The 19,396-nt window shown below is 40.3% G+C and overlaps 1 protein-coding gene across 7 annotated transcripts in view; it reads left to right on the top strand.

Moving 5' to 3' along the window:
- Nucleotides 1-19,396, top strand: part of PSD3 (pleckstrin and Sec7 domain containing 3) — a 553,221-nt gene that overhangs the window by 54,559 nt on the left and 479,266 nt on the right. For 2 of the 7 annotated variants that reach the window (XM_035270118.3, XM_078347355.1), the window contains exon 1: nucleotides 15,648-15,682. The exons of 3 other annotated variants lie outside the window; for them this stretch is intronic. Coding sequence is in view for 1 of the 4 variants with exons in the window: in XM_008979208.5 (XP_008977456.1) it covers nucleotides 16,302-16,322 (21 nt within the window). In the remaining 3 variants the exon portion in view is untranslated. Of the gene's footprint in view, nucleotides 1-15,647; nucleotides 15,683-16,090; nucleotides 16,323-19,396 lie in introns of those variants that run through there. 2 more of the 7 variants (XM_008979208.5, XM_078347362.1) reach the window with 1 other exon arrangement.

The raw sequence follows: 19,396 nt of genomic DNA on the forward strand, positions 1-19,396 counted from the left end.
ACAAACATCAAAACTGTATCGGCAGACTAATACAGTATTACATTATGATAAGATATGGTTTATCTCAAGATGTAAATTTGGTTTAACATTTGAAAACTCATCAATATAATTCACCAAAATTATAGCATTAAAAAAAGAAAGATCATATGAGTATCTCAAAAGATGCAGAAACAGGATTTGACAAAATTCAACACCCATTCATGGTAAGTAACTTTCTGCAAACTAGGCATAGACAGGAACTTCTTCAACTTAATAAAAGGCATGTACCCAAAGCTAACATTTTCCTTATTAGGGAAAGACTAAATGCTTTTTCCCTAAGATTAGAAACTAAGAAAGAATGTCTGTTCTTATCACTACTGTTCCTCATTACGTCAGAATTCCTGACCAATGCAAAAAGGCTCTTTAAAGGCAATAAACTCTTTATTCACATATGTCATGATAAGCTATGTAGAAAATCATTATTAAGATTTGATTTTAAAACTAGTAGAATTAGTAAGTGAATTTAGCAAGGTCACAGAATGCAGGATCAGCATAAAAAAATAAAATGTGTTTATTAGTGAAAATTTTGAAATTATAATTAAGAAAATACCATTTATAGTAGTATCAAAAAGTATTAAAATACTTGTGTATAAACTTAAAATATGTGTGATACGGTTTGGCTGTGTTCCCACCCAAATCTCATCTTGAATTCTAGTTCCCATAATCCCCACGTGTAGTGGGAGGAACCCAGTGGGAGGTAATTTAGTCATGGAGGTGGTTAGCCTCATGCTGTTCTCGTGATAGTGAGTTCTCATGAGATCTGATGGTTTTATAATGAGCTTTTCTCACTTTTGCTTGACACTTCTCCTTGCTGCTGCCATGTGAAGAAGGACATGTTTGCTTCCCCTTCTGTCATGATTGTAAGTTTCCTGAGGGCTCCCAGATCATGCTGAATTGTGATTCAATTAAACCTCTTTCTTTTATAAATTACCCAGTCTTGGGCATGTCTTTATTAGCAGCATGAGAATGGACAAATACAATGTGCAAGTACTATACACTGAAAACTGTAAAACATTGCTTAAATAAATCAAAGAAATCTAAATAAATGGATATATAGAGTGTTCATATTTTACAAGACAAATTGCTGAGATTTTCAATTCTCTCCAAGAGGACCTGTGGATTCAGTGCCATCCCAATTGACATACTGACCAGTTTTAATGAAACTAATATATTGATTCTCAATTTATATGAACATACAAAGAACCTAGAGTCAAACAATTTTAAATAGGAGAACAAATTTGGAATATTTAAACCACTTGATCTCAACATTACTATAAAGCTATTAATGAAGACTTTGCATTAATGTAAGTATAGACACATAGATCAATGAAATAGAAGAGAAAGTTCAAAAATAGTTTCACATATATAATGGTCAATTGATTTCCAATAAGGTAAATGGAAAAGGATAATCTTTTCAAAAATGGAATTAGAACAACTGGATATCTATCTGGGAAGAAAGGAACCTCCACCCATAACTCATACTATGTATAAAGGTGAATACACAATGGCTCATAAATGTAAACCTAAGAGCTAAAACTATAACATTACTAGAAGCAAACATAAGAGAAAATCTTCGTGTCATGCCATTAGGCAAAGATATATCAGGACACAACATAGCACAATCCATAAAAAAAATTGGTGGACTGGCTTCAGTTAAATTTAAAATGTTTGTTCTTCAAAGACACTCAAGAAATTAAAAGGCAAGCCAAAGTCAGGGAGAAAACATTTACAAAATACATATCTGATACATAAATTGTATCCAGAATATATAAATAATTCTTACAATTCAGTAATAGCACAAAAAATGCATCATAAAAAATGGGAGTTGGGCACAATGGCTCACATCTATAATACCTGTGCTTTGGGAAGCCAAGGCAGAAAGATTGCTTGAGCCCAGGTATTTGAGGCTACAGTGAGCTATGATTATGCCACCACACTCCAGCCTGGGCAACAGAGAGAGAGTTCCAATTTGAAAAAAAAAAGGGATAGGGAGTGGGTCAAAAGATTGAAACAGACCCTTTACAAAAGAAGACACACAAATTGAAAATAAGTACATGAAAGGATGGATGCTCAATATCATTTATCATTAAGAGATACTAGAGAAACTACAATGAGATACTCAAAAAGCTAAAGGGTTTTTTTTTTTTTTTTGAAGTTGACAATATCAAATGTTGGCCATAATATGGAATGCTGGAGCTCTCATACATTGCAGATGGGAATGCAAAACAGTATTAATAGCATAGCCACTTTGGAAAACTGGCAGACTTTTTTAAAAAGTAAAGCTAAGCATGCATTAACCATATGTCCCAGAAATACCACTACAGAGTATTTATCCAAGAACAAACATGTACATACAAAAAATTCATCACAGATGTTCAGTGACATTATCAGCAATATCACTTCAGAATATTTATCCAAGAACAAACATGTACACACACACAAAATTAAGCACAGATGTTCATAGCATTTTATTTGCAATAGTCAAAACTGGACACTACTCAAATGTCCATCAACTGGTGAGTGGAAAAACAAATTATATATCCATACAATGGAACACTGCCCAACAATAAAGAGGAATGAACTAAAGATTCATATGAAAACATGGATGAGTCTCAAAAGCATTATGCTCTATGAAAGAGGGAAGATACAAAAGAGCTCATACCATAGGAATCTATTAATATGGAATTATAAAAAAGACAAAACTACAGAGAGCTAAAAATCTGTCAGGAGTTACCATGATTCCAGCATCTGCAGGGATGGGATTGCTCGAATAGAGGTGTGGAACTTTGCAGGGAGCGCGAGGATGGGTGAAATATTCTAATTGTGGTGAAACTTATGCAGTTCCATACATTTGCCAATGCTCATTAAATTGTACACAAAATTGATGAGTTTTACAATATGGAAATTATATGTCAATAAAGCTTATTTTGAAGGGGAAAATTTTTCTCTGGGGGTTCTGACTGAGGATTAATACAAATTAAAAAAAATTAACAGCTGGGTTCACAGAACTTACAAGTGAAGTGGCTCAAAAAGCTCCACTCTGTCAGAATTCAGCCCTAGGAATCTGTTACCTCTTGCAGGTAACTCAGCAGTTATGTCCAGAATGAGTCTTTTCTGTTTTTTTTTCCACCCCTTGGAGATTCCTATTCTGACAGAATGAGAGTCTTTAACAGAGAAATTGGGAGAGATCCGACAGATTTCCTTCCTTTTAGAAACATTTAAATATACAGAGATTTTTCAATGTAAAGGTTCATAATGCATGTATTGTGTGATGAGAATTCTATTCAAAGTGCTCTTGCCAACTTTGTTGACAATGTTTACAGCATTTCTCTCTTTAAAGCCACTGAAATCAAAGGAATTCGTAACATACTATTCTTGCCCAAAATAGGAGGAGAGAATTCATTCACTCATTCATTTATTCAGTAAACATTTTCCTTTCTTATTTATTTATTTATTTATTTACTTACTTACTTACTTACTTACTTACTTAAGACTCTTGCTTGCCCTGTTGTCCAGGCTAGAGTGCAGTGGTATGATCATGGCTCACTGCAGCTTCAAACTCCTGGATTCAAGCAATCCTCACATCTCAGCCTCCCAAGTAGCTGGGACTACAGGTGTATGCCACCACACATACCTTGCTTATTTACTTTTTAAATTTAAAAACATTTTTTTCATAGAGATGTGATCTCGCTATGTGATCTTTGCTTAGGCTAGTCTTGAACTCCTGGTCTCAAGCCATATTCCCACCTCAGCTTCCCAGAGTGCTGGGATTATAGGTCTGAGCCACCACATTTGGTCTCTTTTGGTGAATATTTATTAATCACCTCCTACATGATAGGCAATATACCCAGTGCTGGAAATTAAAAGTAAATGTATAAATAAGGTGTGGTCTCTGAGTTTTGGTGGTCACAATTCAGAACATAGAGAGTCAGCTTCTGTAATTTGCCTTTGTCACTGAAAGCTTACCAAAAAAATCTGTGAGAATAGTAGATATAAAGACTGCGTTTAATAAAGCTCTTTAAATCCTAGAATGTTAGAATTTGGCAGTCAAGATGGCCATCCTTCCCATTCAGAGAAAAGGAAACGAAAGCCTAAGTATATGACATTCCTATGGGATGTCGTTTGGGAGTGTCCCCACACAAACCTCATCTTGAATTGTAGCCCACATAATTCCCATGTATTGTGGAAGGGACCTGGTAGGAGGTAATTGAATCATGGGGCCAGGTCTTTCCCTTGCTGTTCTCCTAATAGTGAATATGCCTCACAAGATTTGATGGTTTTATAGAGTAGTTCCCCTGCACAGGCCTTCTTGCCTGTTGCCATGTAAGATGTGACTTTGCTTCTCATTTGTCTTCCACCATGATTGTGAGGCCTCCCCAGCCATGTGGAACTGTGAGTTCATTAAACCTCTTTCCTGTATTAATTACCCAGTCTTGGGTATGCCTTTATTAGTAGCATGAGAACAGACTAATATACCATGGTAAAAGTCAACTATTTCTCTATTCACACTATACTTCTGACACTAATTGTGTGGACTTTTTCCACACCAAGAAATTCTCCAATTATCTGCAGATGCAAACTGGGAGTCCTAAAATTATGACACTACCTGGAGTTAGTGTCATACCCACAAGTTAAAATCCCACAAGACTGTCCCCAATTCAGATGCCAACAATAGGAGAGGTAACCCCAAATGATGGTAGGACCTGAACCCTGGGCAGTGCTCAGGCTCTTTACACCTGGACAAGTCATGAATTCACCATCAAGAAATTCAAGGACACTGTCAAGGAATTCAAGGATACGTCAGGGAATAGTCAAAGTCTAGAGATTTGTTGCAAAGTGAAAAGACATACTCAAAAAAGGGGAGTGTGAGCATGTGTACTCAAAGTAATGAATCATGCCTGATGTGGTTTGGGGGTTTCTACCTTCATGAGTTTCTTTAACCAAGGGGTGGAATATTTATGAAGATTTCTAGAAAAAAGTAAAGGTTTCTCAGAACTGTGGTGTCATTCATATTTACACCAAATCTTGGTATTCCAGGAACTGTCATGGCACTAGTGGGTGTGTGATTTAGGGTGTTAATGAGTGTATAATGAGGTCCTAGGTAGAAACCTATGTCAAATCCAGCACCATGTTGAGTCTGGTAGCTTGGCCTCATCCTGGTTTTCAGGGTCTTATTGGCCCCTAACATATGCAGCTCTTTCAACAGCTCCTTTTTGCTAGTTATGAGACTGCTTCTTGGAATTTTCTGTTCTCCTACAACCATCCTCTCACTGTGACTCCTTTCTCAGGATTGATAATTTACTAGAATGGCTCACAAACTCAGCCTAACAGACACTTTACTTATACTGGTTTATTATAAAGGCTACAATTTGGGAAGAGCCAAATGAAAGGAATGCATAGAACAGGGGATTGGGGATGGTTCAGGGTTTTCATACCCTTTCTGGGCACACCACCCTCCCAGCACCTCAATGAATTCATCAATTCCTAAACCCATAAGTCTCCCAGTTTACGACTTTTTATAGAGCTTAATCAGATCCCCTCTCCCCTTCCTGGACATCGGTTGTGGGGCTGAAAGTTACACCCTTGTAATCATGTAGTTTTTCTAATAAACAGCCCCATCCTCGTGCTGTCTAGGGGCTTCTTCCTAAGTCACCTCATTAATGTAAGCTCAGATGTGATCATAAGTGGCTTCTTTATGATTAGCAAACAGAGGACTCAAGAAATTCCAAGGGTATCAGGAACCTGGACAAAGACCAAATACATTTTGATTATCCTACACAGTTAGACAATGAGTGAGTGGGACCCTTTCTGTCTTCTGACTTGGATTCAATATTCCAGAGGCCCGTGGGATTGTCATTATCTCCCTTCGTTACTCCCTGCAGAACTGTCATGTCCCTAAGCTCTTCTGTCCTCTTGGAGACATTCCAGGGTACTTTAAGAATCTAAAAACAAGCAAGCATAGGTAATTTCCACAGGTCATTTCTATCCTGGGAAAAAGAAGATTATGTATAAAATGCTTAGTTCAGCAAAGAAATGTTTTGTGTGGAATGCCCCTTCAAACGAAATATTGATTTTGAAAACATTTAAGTCTTGGAATCATTCTGAAAAAGTGATTTATTTGCACACTGATGGAAATAGGGACTTTCTTCTCAAATGTTTACAGGAAATATTTTGATAGTAAAGCATTTTCTGACAGAGTAGGAGGATGCAGATAAGTTCTCAAGCATGAAACAGAAAAGGAGCTGCAGCTATGTACCTAGGAAAAGGTTTGGTTTTTGATTTTAATGGCTGTACTAAAAAGCTTTACATTCACAGAAAAATAAGTCAGTGCAATCATGTGATACCTTGGGGCCAAACTTTCATTTGTCACCTATCCAGTGCAACCTATGTGCCAAAGACTGTATGAGACAGTGCTGTCAATAGAATTCCCTGTGTTCATGGAAACTTTCTAGATCTGCACAGTCTAAATATAGTGGCTATTCTTGGTGGCTCACACCTGGAATCCTAACACTTTTGGAGGCTGAGATTGAAGGATCACATGAGGCCAGGAGTTCCAGACCAGCCTGGGCAACATAATGAGATCCTTTCTCTACAAAAAAAATTTAAAAAACAAATTTAGTGGGGTGTGGTAATACATACCTATAGTCTCCAGCTACTCAGGAGGCTGAGGCAGGAGGATTGCTTGAGTCCACAGGAAGTCGAGGCTAGAGTGAGCTATGACTGCACCACTGCACTGCAGCCTGGGTGAATGAATAAATAAAGTGAGCTGTGATTGCACCACTGCACTGCAGCCTGGATAAATAAATAAATAAAGCCACCACTAACCACCTATGGCTACTGAACACTTGAAATATGGCTCGTGAGACTGAGAAATGAAATTTTAAATTTAATTTTCTTTTAATCCATTTACATTTAAATGGCTGCCTAGTCTACTACCTATGAAATTGAACAGCACAGTTGTGAGGAATAGGAAATACAAAGTGCCTCAATATTCACAATGTGCTTATAGATGACTGAACTAGGTATGGAGGTAGGATTATTTTCAGCAATATCTATCCACAAAGGACACCTCTTTGATCTTTCAGAATCATTGCTTTCAAAAATAAGACTCTATAATGGAGGTGACTAACTTGATATCCTATGTGCACATATATCTATAGTGAGTAAACAAAATGCTATAACTCTTTCAAGCTAAGAAGTACGAGAAGATGGTAGAGTGGGACCCCTTCTGTCTTGGGTGCTACTGAGGTGCCAATGTAAAGACAGCAAAGCATGTCCAAGTGAATTTGGGACAACATCTACTCCATGTACAGATTCTTAATAAATGGTCCTGAGACCTTGTTTCATAATTTTGGATCCTTTGCCAGTCAGATCAAAGCTATTAAAATGAGTGCAAACAAGAAGAGAACACGAGGAGATGGTGATGAGAGCTGTTGGCTGGCTCTACTCTCCATTGGAAGAGAGCTGGGTGCTACTCTCTAGCCCCAAGCCTAGTAAAAGGAGTTCAAAGAGACCTGTTGGAGAAATCCGAAGTGGTTCCTGGTAGCTGAAAAACGGAAGATGGTGACCTTGCTCATGCTCCAGAAAGCCAGTGGAGACTGCTTCTTCCCATGAAATCTAATGAGAGAGGATTGACCAACCGCTTTGGGAGAAGGACTAGGGAAGCCCTTGCTATGTGGTTGGGATCAGCCCGCACTCGCAGAGTTGCTGAGGCAAGGGGCATATGTGAGTGTTTCTTGTGGACCAGATGTGGGCCATGTGCAATAGAGTTGGCATGAAGTTTATCTTCTTGGGGTCCACCCAGTAGGGTGGGTGAGAGATGGAAAGGCTCAGCAAGAAGAGATGTTTCAGTGGGTACATAGGACTGAGGAACAGGAATAGAGGAACTTATTTAACATGATTTGGATATCTGTCCCCTCCAAATCTCATGTTGAAATATGATTCCCAATGTCAGAGGTAGGGGCTGGTGGGAGGTGATTTAATCATGGGGGCTGATCCTTCATGAATGGCTTAGCAATAATCCTTTTGGTGATAAGTGAGTTTTTGCTCTGAGTTCACATGAGATCTGGTTGTTTAAAAAAGCGTGGCACCTCCCCCTTCTCTTTCTCCTACTTCTCCTCTCTCAATGTGACATGCCTCTCCCACTTCACCTTCTGCCATGATTATAAGCTTCCCGAGACTCACCAGAAGCTCAGCAGATGTTGGTGCCATGCTTGTACAGCTTGCGGAACCATCAGCCAATTAAACCTCTTTTCTTTATAAAGTACCTAGTCTTGGGTATTCTTGTATAGTAACACAAATAGATTAATATTTCACCCACCCTCCCTTTTGCACTGCACTCTTCCAGATGAAGCAGAGGAGCAGATTTAATGTTAAGTCAATTTGGACTGAGGACTGGATAGTTTAATTATTGAATTGACACTATACTTAGAGGACCTACAAGTGAGCTGAACAACTGGGCCTGCCAAGTTTTCACATAATGCCAGGGGGAAGTTTCTCCCAGTGAATAAAAGGCTCACAGCAGACAGTTTTGGTCAGCCAGGAATGGAACTTATTCAAAATCCTGGTTATGATACTTACATGGACTTCATTAGATTTTCTCTTTACAATTCCAAGAAGCTATGGTTGGTCTTTTTTTTTTTGGTAACAAAAAATATATAAATTAATTTTTATCGGCTTGGAAACCTGTGTATTAACCAAATCTGTCTTTTTAATCTCAGAAGTAATTATTTGTGCCAAAAAAAAAAAATCCCAGAAGTATTAGTAACACTGGGTTGGGCATAAAACATAGCTTGAGACAAACTGAGATTGCTAGAATTACAGGCATATAGAACTATGCCTTTCATTTTTCTTGAAAATAATAGAACAGTTTTGATAAAAAGAGAAGTGATGATTGTAGGAGGTAGGGAGAGAGCAGATTTCAGACACTACTGATTGAAAACTGTAGAAAGGAAAAGGTTTCATGTAAAAAGATCTGAAAATATTCCATTAAGGAACATTTTTTTGTTTTCCTCCTACCTCACTGACTGCTCATTTCAGATTCCTCTGCTTGTTCTTACCCATCTCCCTAATTTCCTAGCACTGGAGTGTATTACGCGATCCCCTTTTCTCTTTACCATCCACTCCTTTGGTGATCTCATTCAGTTTCATGGATGCAAATATCACCTCTACTCTAACTTTCAAATGTACAGCTCCCATTCCTACCTATCCCCTGAATTCTGGTTTTGTACATCCAGTGGCTTGCCTGGCACTCCTCTGCTGAATGTCGAAAAGGTACCTCTAATTTAACATGTCCAAAAATTAGAGCCTGTTCTCCCATCCTAAATCTTGTTCCTTCCACATTAATTAACTTCCTCAGTTAGTTAATGCAACTCCATTTTTCAGTCCCAAATCCTTGAGTCATCTTTGACTCTCTCTTATAACGTACATTCAGCCATCATTAAATTCTGTTAGCTCAATCTTCAGAACATGACTAGAATCTCAAAGTTTCTTACCAACTTCTTTGTTGCCACCCTGGCCCAAGCCACCATCATCTCCTGCTTGTAATGTTGTAGTAGCCTCCTACTTCACCTCCTTGCTTCCAACACTTAATACAGGGTGATTCTGGCAAAACGTAAGTCAGATCATATTAGCCGTCTGCTCAAAATCTACCAAGGGCAGTTAAGGGTCCTTACAACAACCTATCAGATCCCACTTATGACATTTCTGACTACCTTTCACCTGGCTCACTCAACCCCAAGCACACTGATCCCTTGCTGTGCTCAAAACCTACCAGGCGAGACCTCAGGGCCGTTGCACTTATAGTTACATATTTGCATGGCTTTCCCCCTTATCTGCTTTAGGTCTTTACTCAAATTTCACCTCTTAGTGAAGCCTTCTCTGAATATCCTTTGTAACCATCTACTCTCCTGACACTATACTCCTTACACCTTGTCCCTTTCTTTGTTTTGTTTTTCTCCAAAACACTCAGCACCATATAACATCACATATATTTACTTATCTTGATAATTTTCTGTCTTCCCAAGCTCTGTGAGGGAAGGGATGCTTTGTGTTCCACTAGAATCAGTAAACTATACCTAGCACATGGTAGATGTTCAATAAATATTTGATACATGAATGAATGAAAGAATAACTACCCATAAGAAGGATAATAAAAAATAAACTGAACCTTTATTATAGAGACTTAACCTAAGTTATTGGGTCTTGGGGAGGAGGTGAGCTGAGTCTACCCTATGCCTCAGACTACCCTCTGGTTTAACATTTCTTGTGCACTTACTACAAGGCAGTCAGTATCCACTCCCTCCTCTGTTTTCCTCTTTTCTCCATTGTCTTCCATCCCCTAAGCACATGAGCCCCCTTTCTGCTCTTTCCTTCTTGTCTCCCATGCCTCTTACCCACCGAGTCTACACTCAGCATTCAATAGAGTCCCATAAGGCAAATGCCAGGGTGAATTTTGTATCAGATATATTCTCTCAGCTTCATCTTGAGCTTTTGAAATTCAAGTACATCATAATTTTGTGCATTTTGACTATTTCTGCCTTGAATAGTGGCAAATTTTAATTCAACAATTATTTGTTGAGCCTCTACTATAGACCAGGCACTGTTCTGGAAGCTAGGAATACAACAACAAATAAATAAGACTGGTACTCATGTTCTCTATTCTAATATATCAGTGGTTTGTATGCAGTTGTTATATGTTATAATGCAGCCTATTTGTACACTGAAGCAGTTGTAGGCAGCTTCCTTATTGAAAATACTGTAGAGGTTAGAGTTGTTTATGTATTCAAAATAAAAACCCTTTTCTTTAAATGCATATTTTAAGACTTTTGAAATGTTTAAGAATTGATAATAAAGAGAATTAAGTCATACCTCACAATGGAAAAATACTTAATTTTTTTTTCTTTTTTGACGTGAAATGACTCACATCTGTGAAATGGCAAAACTCATAATAGAGATTAACAAAATGAGTTGAGGAGTTTAAAGCATTAACTTCAAGCCTTGAATGCTTTAAGTTTAAAGCATTAACTTGAAAACTCACCTGTTTTCATGATTCCTTCCATCTCTGTTTTTTTTTTTTGGGGGGGGCTGTCCATTTATTTCCTGATCTAAGTAAATTACCCGGGCTTTCACTGTGAAAAAGAAACTTATCTTCTGACTCTCATTAAGGATAGACTTGGGTAGTCAAGTTTTAGATGTTCAGACACACTAGATTCAAGAAAAAGTATCTTCTCTGGTTTTAGATCAACACCTCTATCTTTAATCCCCAAACAAATTCCAAGTAGCTCCCTGTCTCTACGTTTTACAAGATGTTCTCAACTTCAGATTTATGCGTGCACGCATGCTTGCACACACACAGACACACACACACACATACACACATCTACATATCACAGCAGTTCAAAGGACAGTTCATAGACTTCTCTTAAGCTTTCTGTCTAAAACAATGAATTGACTATTGGAACATTTCTCTTGATTCAAAATTTTATGCTTTTTCAATTATTGAGGTAAAATTTATATACGAGCAATGCACAGCTTGTAAGTGTAAAATTCTATGAGTTTTGACAAACGTAGTATCACCCAAATAGAACACTTGCATCATCTTAGAAAGCTCCCTTATGCCTTATTTATAAAAAAGAGCATTTAATATTAATCACTGCATGAAAAAAACTTGAAATGCCTTGAAATCCTACAGTTATACATGAAAGAAACTTGAGAGGTCTTCCAAAACTTGAAAACGTACTAAAAGTGTAAATGTTATTATCAGTAATAAATATGAGGCTGGGACTTTTCTAAAATGTTAATAATAAAAAATTGTGTTCAACCACATTAGAGAAAAGACTGGGATATCGATTCAACTCATAGAAAATGTTACAAAATCGATCTACCACTTCACACCCACTAAGATGGCTGTAACCAAACACACAATAATCAGTGTTGGTGAGGATGTGGAGAAATTAGAACCTTCATCCATTGCTGGTAGGAATGCATGGTGGTGCAGCCACTGTGGAAAACATTTTGGAAGTAAGCATAGTTATGATATAACCCAAAAATTCTACTCTATGTAGAACTGAAAAGAGAAATGGAAACAAAACATCTCCACGAAAACTTGTACATACATTTTTGTAGAAATATTATTCCTAACAGCCAAAAAGTGGAAACAACTGAAATGCCTATCAACTCATAAATGGATCAATAAAATGAGGCCTATCCACACAATGGAATATCATATAGCAATAAAAAATGAAGTTCTGATATATGCTACAATGTGGATGAGCATTGAAAACATTATGATAAGTGTAAGAAGCCAGTCACAAAAACCACATATTTTATGATTCAATTTATATGAAATGTCCAGAATAGGCAAATATATAGAAACAGAAAGTATATTCGTGTTTGCCAGGGACTGAGGGGGCTGGAGAGAAAAGAGGAATGACTGCAAGTTGGGATAGAGTTTCTTTTGCGGATGATGAAAAATTTCCAGAATTGACGGTGATGATGGCTGCACAACTCTGTGAATACGCTAAAACACGTTGAGTTGTACGATTTAAATGGATGAGTTGTGCGGTATGTAAATTAGATCTTGATAAAGCTGCTTAAAAAAATCTTTCCAATGAGGTGATCAAAAGTATGTAGCTAAGCTGGGCATGGCGACTCACACTTGTAATCGCAGCACTTTGGGAGGCTGAGGCAGAAGGATTGTTTGAGCTCAGGAGTTGGACATTAGCCTAGCCATATTGGGAGACCCCATATCTACAATAAATAAATGAAAAGTTAGCTGGGCATGGTAGTGTGTGCTTCTAGTCCCAGCTACTTGGGTGGCTGAGGTGGGAGGTAGAGGCTGCAGTGAGCTGTAACTAGAGCTCACTAGTTTTTCTCTAGCCAAAACACTAGAGAAAAAAGTACTGCTATGGCTTGAATGTCCCTGCCAACATTCATGTTGAAATGTAATTGCCATTGTAACAACAGTAAGAGGTGGGGCATTTAAGAGGTGATTGATTCATAAGGGCTCTGCTCTCATGAATGCTGTTATTGAGAGAGTGCGTTAGTTATCTGGAGAATGGGCTTTTGACAAAAGGGTAAGTTTGGACCCCTTTTGCTTCCTGTGTCTTGTGCTTGCTTGCTACGTGATGCTTTCCACCATGGAACCACCCTCACCTTGTGCTGTTGCTGTGCTCTTGAACTTTCAGCCTCCAGAACTGTGACAGATACATTTCTTTTCCTTATTAATTACCTGGTCTGTGGTATTTTGTTATAGCAGCAGAAAACAGATGAAGACAAGTATTACTGAGGTATTTGTGAAAGTTTATTAATAAAAAATATTGTGTAGGCAGTAGATAAAACTACTGTGTGATTTTTCTGGATTTGGAGATGTTTGTGTAATTTGTCAACTCTTAGAAATTTGTATTTGAAATTTCTTTTTGTCATTCTAAATAAACATTCATGTTGTACTGAAAAATGAATATTCCATAATCTGGACTTTTCAGTGACCTTCAGAAATAGGAAGGATTAACTGTATGCATGAATAATACATGATGGAATTTCATCTTCCTTTTCATTTCTTCTTTTGACCTCCAGTATTTAATGTCTTGCTTACTATACCATCTCTCTTTCCACACCACATATGTTAGGGGAGGAATATATTACTGGGTAAATACAGATTAGCCCATGCCTAGGTGGTCTAGGTGCCTCCTTTATCTTTTTACCAAGGTGGGCACTGGGGGCTATGGTAGCAGAACTGGAGATTTATGCTTTATTTTTAACATTACCAAAAGCCTAACAAAATATTTACACACAAAATACATGCCAGCAAAATGAAATGTCAGTGTTTATTTGATTTGCTTTAGGCTTTATTGACTTAGAAGTGGTAACACTGGCAAATTTATGTTGATCAGAATCTCCAACCATTTTATGTTTGGTTATTTATAACTGGATGAATGAATAATTATTTAAGACATGTGATTAGCTTTATAAGTACCATCTTAAAATATTTTGGCTTCAGGGATAAAAACAGTTAAAAATTCCCTTTGCAGTGAAAATGGGAAACACATTTCTGTGGCTTAACTTTTGAAATGCTCCTTTATTGAACTACAGGCCAGGAGCTTTCCATGATTTATCATGCTAATAACACTTCTGTAAGGCATTATTAATCCAATTTTATGAGGAAATAGAGGCTCAAATTATAGATGCCTATGCCCAAGTCCTTTAACTAGAAAAATTATGTAAAACTATGTCCACTCTGTCTCCTATATGATTAGTGATTTTTTTGTTTATGAGTTGGTTAATTTCCCCAGTAAAGGCCAGTAGGCCAATGGTCAAGCCCCAGGGTAGCAACTACATTTTGTACTTGGTCTTCCTTCTGATTCTTGGCAACAAAACCACCAGAATCCAAGGTTCAAAGAAGGTAGGAGTTGACTGGGAATAGGCACACCAGACTGTCTCTGTAAGATATGTAGGCGAGGATGAAGGGAGATCACAAATGAGAAATATGCCTGTATTAGTCCATTTTCACACTGCTGCTGAAGACATACCCGCCACTGGGCAATTTACAAATGAAAGAGGTTTATTGGCCTCACAGTCATGGTGTAAAGCAAGGATGAGCAAGTCACATCTTAAGTGGATGGTAGCAGGCAAAGAGAGAGCACCTGCAGCAAGCTCTCACGTTTTTAAAATCTTCAGATCTCATGAGACTCATTCGCTATCACGAGAACAGCACAAGAAAGACCTGCCCCCATAATTTAATCACCTCCCACAGGGTTCCTCCCACATGCCTGGTAATTGTAGGAGTTACAATTCAAGATGAGATTTGGGTGGGGACACAGCCAAATCATATCAATGCCCAAGTGACTGGGGTGCTTCCAAACCTACACATCTGCTCACACTGCTTCTCTGGCAGGGGCAGCATGAGCTGCGGACATTCTTCTGAAGTTGGAGTGAATGTGTACAAATGCATGCACTCCCTCATGCTGGTTCCTCTGGTGGGTGTCCAAGGCTGCCTTTGATAGATGCAGATGGGGCAACCAAGGCAAAGTAGGTGACTCATGTGGCCCTGGTGCATCTCAGTGGACAGAAGGCAGCTATGCTCACTGGGCAGTCCATGCTAACATGGTGGGCGGGATCGTGGGACCACCAGGAAACCTGATTCCACTCCCATCTCTAAGCATGGTCAAGTCAGTCACTTCTGGTTATCTGGGCGTCTTCTACTGGTCACTTGAATTAGACTGCTCTTTGGAACAACAAGGCCGAAACACACGCAGCCGGCCGCACAGGTTCCACCTGCAGGTGCTTGGATCTACTTAACGGACCTCCCAGCGGGGAAAGAGGGCGGATTTGAGGTCTCCCCGTCCCTCCACCAGGGAACGGCGCCGTTCCAGCTCTTGTCTCTGAGGCACAGATCAAAGGACGGAGGAAAACAGGTGCGGATCCCGGGCGCTAACGATCGAAAACGCAGTTTTAAGTGACCTCTCCCCGCGCACGCAGAGTCAGTGGGGACAGTCCCGAGGTCAAGCTGCGGGGCGCATGGAGGACCCGCCTCAGGGAAATGGACTTTTCAGGGCTAGATGGGCCCCGGAACTAAAGGCTACGACCGCGGCTTGGAGCCGGGGAAGCCCAGTTAGAGGGGGCGGGGACGCCGAGGGACGCCTGGGTGAGTGTTCCGATGCCCGCTCGCCTCCCGGACCCCGGCGAGACGGCGCCCAACTCGCGGCTCCAGTCACACGGCCCTTCCTGAGAGGAAACACTGGAGAAAGCGCCTCTCACTTTTCTCAGGGTGGGAAAACTGTGAGGGAAGAAGACAAAGCAACAGGCAGGTTTCCGCTCGCGGGCTGAAGGCCGGGCCCTGAGCCGACGAGCGGCTGCGGGAGGCAGCGGAGGATCCCGGCCGCCGGAGGGCTGCACTGCAAGGGTAGGGGGCGCCTCCAGCCTGCCCCGGAGGCCCCGCCCCTGTTCCGGAGGCCCCGCCCCTCCCCCTCCGTTGGGCGCCGGCCCCGCCTCTTTGCCCTCCGCCCTCCGCCCCCCCGGGCCCGCCACCGCCGTCCCCGCCCGCGCCGCCTTCGCTTTGACGTTACTGGGGACCTGGCGGGCGGCCGCCAGGAGCTCGCAGCCTCGCCAGCCTCCGCCAGGGTGCGCGCGGGCCGCCGCCGCTCGGCCGTCCAGGGAGCCCAACAAAGAGCACGCGGAGCCGGCCGCCGGCACTCGCGCCCTGAGGCTGCGGCCCCGGAGCGCCCGGCGGCGATTTCGGCGCGGGGCCGGGCGGGCGATGGAAGATGGAAGGAAGGAGCGCCGCGGTGAGCTCCGGGGCCGGGCGCGGGCGCGGGGGGCGTACGCGGCGCCGCTGTCCGGTGTGGGGTTTGTGTTGCTTTGTCGCCGCTGTGTCTCCCAGGATCCAGGGGCCACCTGGGTTTGTGCTGGGTACGATTTTCCTTTCCGCGCTTGCTTTCTGTTTATTAGGAGCCCAGTCGGGTCAACTTCGTGGTGTTAAGGTCTAAGGGTTTTAGTTTATTTCTCTGCTTTGAAAACCTCAGACTTGAGAGAAAAGCTATCAAAAGAGGGCAACATGAAAGAGGACCTTACATGCCGATCTTCCTCTACCAAGTCAGCTTGTATTTAGGGACTATCACGTTTCTGTCAGAAAGAAAAAAAAGAAAAAAAAAACGAAAACCAAAACTAAACAAACTTGCACTGAGCGAGCAGACAAGGGAAGATTATTCGGTGCAATATTCCCAGGAGCTTTTACAGATGTTTCAGTCATTCTGTTTTACATGCATTTAACTTTATCCGCGGTTTTCAGCTCTCCGTTCTGGCAAATGAATTTTAGCTCTCCGTTCTGGCAAATGAATTTTTTTTTTTTTAACACATTAACACCGATTAGAGGACGCAAGTTTAGAATGTTGTCTGTGACCTAAAATAATAAATGTTTCGTTTTGCCATTCCTCTCGATGTCAAAGGATGATAAACATCACTAGGCAGAGGATGGAATGGGCACCACGATTTCATTTTCTAGACACTGCTTCTCCCAACAGTGGGATCCAGGATTTCCGCTTCAGAATAACCCTTGAGTGGGTCCGGGTGTTGGTGTAGGCAAGAGGGAGATTTGGAAAATTACCCTAAGTGGGATTCTGGCAAGGAATGCTTCAATGCATTGGTTGTAATTGAGTATGTGCAAAGGATTTTTCAAAGCCCGGTAGCCAGGTGAGTAGGATAGGATTTCTGCTTTCAAGGAGCGTGCTTGAGAGCTTGCATAGGAGACACTTATGCATAGGCTACCATGGAGAATCTCAGAGAAAGCTTCTGGCCTCGGGGCTTGGAAGTTCTCTGAGAGGAGCTGGCAGTTACGCTGGACCTTGAAAGGGAGGAGTCGACTGGCTTTTTGTGAGATGTGAGGGAAAGGATGCTCCCGGCTGAAGGGATGGAAATTCACTTTCTATCCTTTTCCAAGAAATACTTTATTACCCTTTCTTTTCTGAGAGTGTTTGCAAACCGAGAGACTTTCTTTAAAAAGTCGTGAAATTCCTCTTCAGCGGTTAAAAGTGCAACATGGTCGACGTCACCTTCACTAGTAAAGCAAATGCAAAATAAATCAGCACCTTTTCAACCAGGTTTTAGTGGCTGGCTGGATGTCCGTCCACAACTTTTTTATATCCATCCACACAAGTGATTTGTCTTGTTAGATATTTCATTAATAAAAGCTTTTTGCACCAAAAGGAGTAGAGTGGTATCAAGGAAGAGATTTGGATCAGTAGGTAGGACACCTAGCTGGGAGGCTTTGTCACTGACTAGGTGAGTTTTTACTACTGTCTTGGGTTTTATTTAACCTCTGTTGCTACAGTTTCCTTGTAGGGTGAGGGGATTAGGTAGATGCTCTCAGAGCCTTCTAGCCCTACAATTTGATGTTTCCATGCCTAGACACGTTATGCATTACCTATTCGGTGAGGTACTCTTAATTTCACATTCCGAATATCTGTTTGTGAGTTCTGTGAATGGATCAGCACTCTTATCCTGGCCATTGAATGTGAGAGAGTGATTAAAGCTACCAAGCTAAAATAACCTTATTAAAGGCAAATTCCATGGTGGAGAGTTGTTTGTTGTTGTTGTTTTTAAATGGGAGCATGAGAAGCTTGATTTGCCAATCTGAATGTGTGTTTGGTTTTAAAAAATATTTTGTTGACACTGTTCATTTCATTTGTGACAAAGCATAATATATACCTTATTATGTACATTATAGTTAAGCAATTCAATACTGCTTTTAATTAGATGCTAGCAATTTTTAAAAATTGGGTAACCTTGGAAATTCTTATAGACTAGTAAACCTAGGGAATTTGGAAATAAAAAATAAAATAAGATGAAAGCAGCTCATTGAAAAAGAAAAATTTAGAGGTGCTTTCTATCAATGGCTCTACTCTCTTTCTAAAACCTTGATATTTACATATTTGTGTTTGCCAACCTTATTGGAAAATTATTTGAATGGAATTTAGCCTGGCATTACATTGAAAAAAAAAAAAACATGTCCATGGCAACTACTACTTTTGGAGTGATATTTTTTTTTACAGAAATTCAGGAGTGGTTTGTCATGCATTATTCATAAACTAAGACACCTATGTGGTGATGGGTTAATTGCAGTCTTCGTTAAGAGATGCTGAGGCAAAACCATGTGAATATTAAAATGTGTATGTGCCTTGGCTTCAAGACTGGTTTGTTCGAGGTTTACCTGGGGTAATGTCATTTGGCCATTATGGAAAGAGCATATCTTTGGGTTCTTTGGGTTTGGGTTGTATTCAAAGGTGAGTTAAGGATAGTGATCTTTTCCAATTTTTGGAAATGAATTCAGACATGATTGAAGTTGAGTCAGACTAAAAAATAATTTGGTGACTAAAGTCTTTGGAGTTTAGTATGTGAATCAGGCTTATAGAAGGCTGGGTCTATTCTGACCTTGAATTACTGCTGTTGTGTGAGGGTTTTCACTGTTTAGGGGTTCTTCCGGGATTGTCTGGGCCAAGCACAGAGGTCCTTGGCTTCCTTTTGCTAAGGGTGGAGGTGTTTTCACTTTGAATATTGCCTCTCAGTTCTTCCTAGTTCTTTTACAGTTAAACCAGCCTGGCTTTAATTTAGGAGAGTACAGGATCCATGTGAAATTCTCCGGAGCGTTTGTTCGGAGTGTCCATATCTCGACAGCTTGTGTTGTTTGTGAAATTATATGCAGACTCAGAGCTCTGGAAAGAATTTAAGTGGTGGCATTATTTTTTGAAAGAATGTTTCTGAATTACATTGACCATCTTTCAAGGATGTTTTTCACAAGCTCCAAATTAAGTAGTGTTAGTTGTAGTGATTGTTGTAATTTACAATGGAGAAAAAGGATAATTTG

The sequence above is a fragment of the Callithrix jacchus genome, chromosome 13 (assembly GCF_049354715.1).
Source record: "Callithrix jacchus isolate 240 chromosome 13, calJac240_pri, whole genome shotgun sequence".
NCBI classification, from domain to species: domain Eukaryota; kingdom Metazoa; phylum Chordata; class Mammalia; order Primates; family Cebidae; genus Callithrix; species Callithrix jacchus.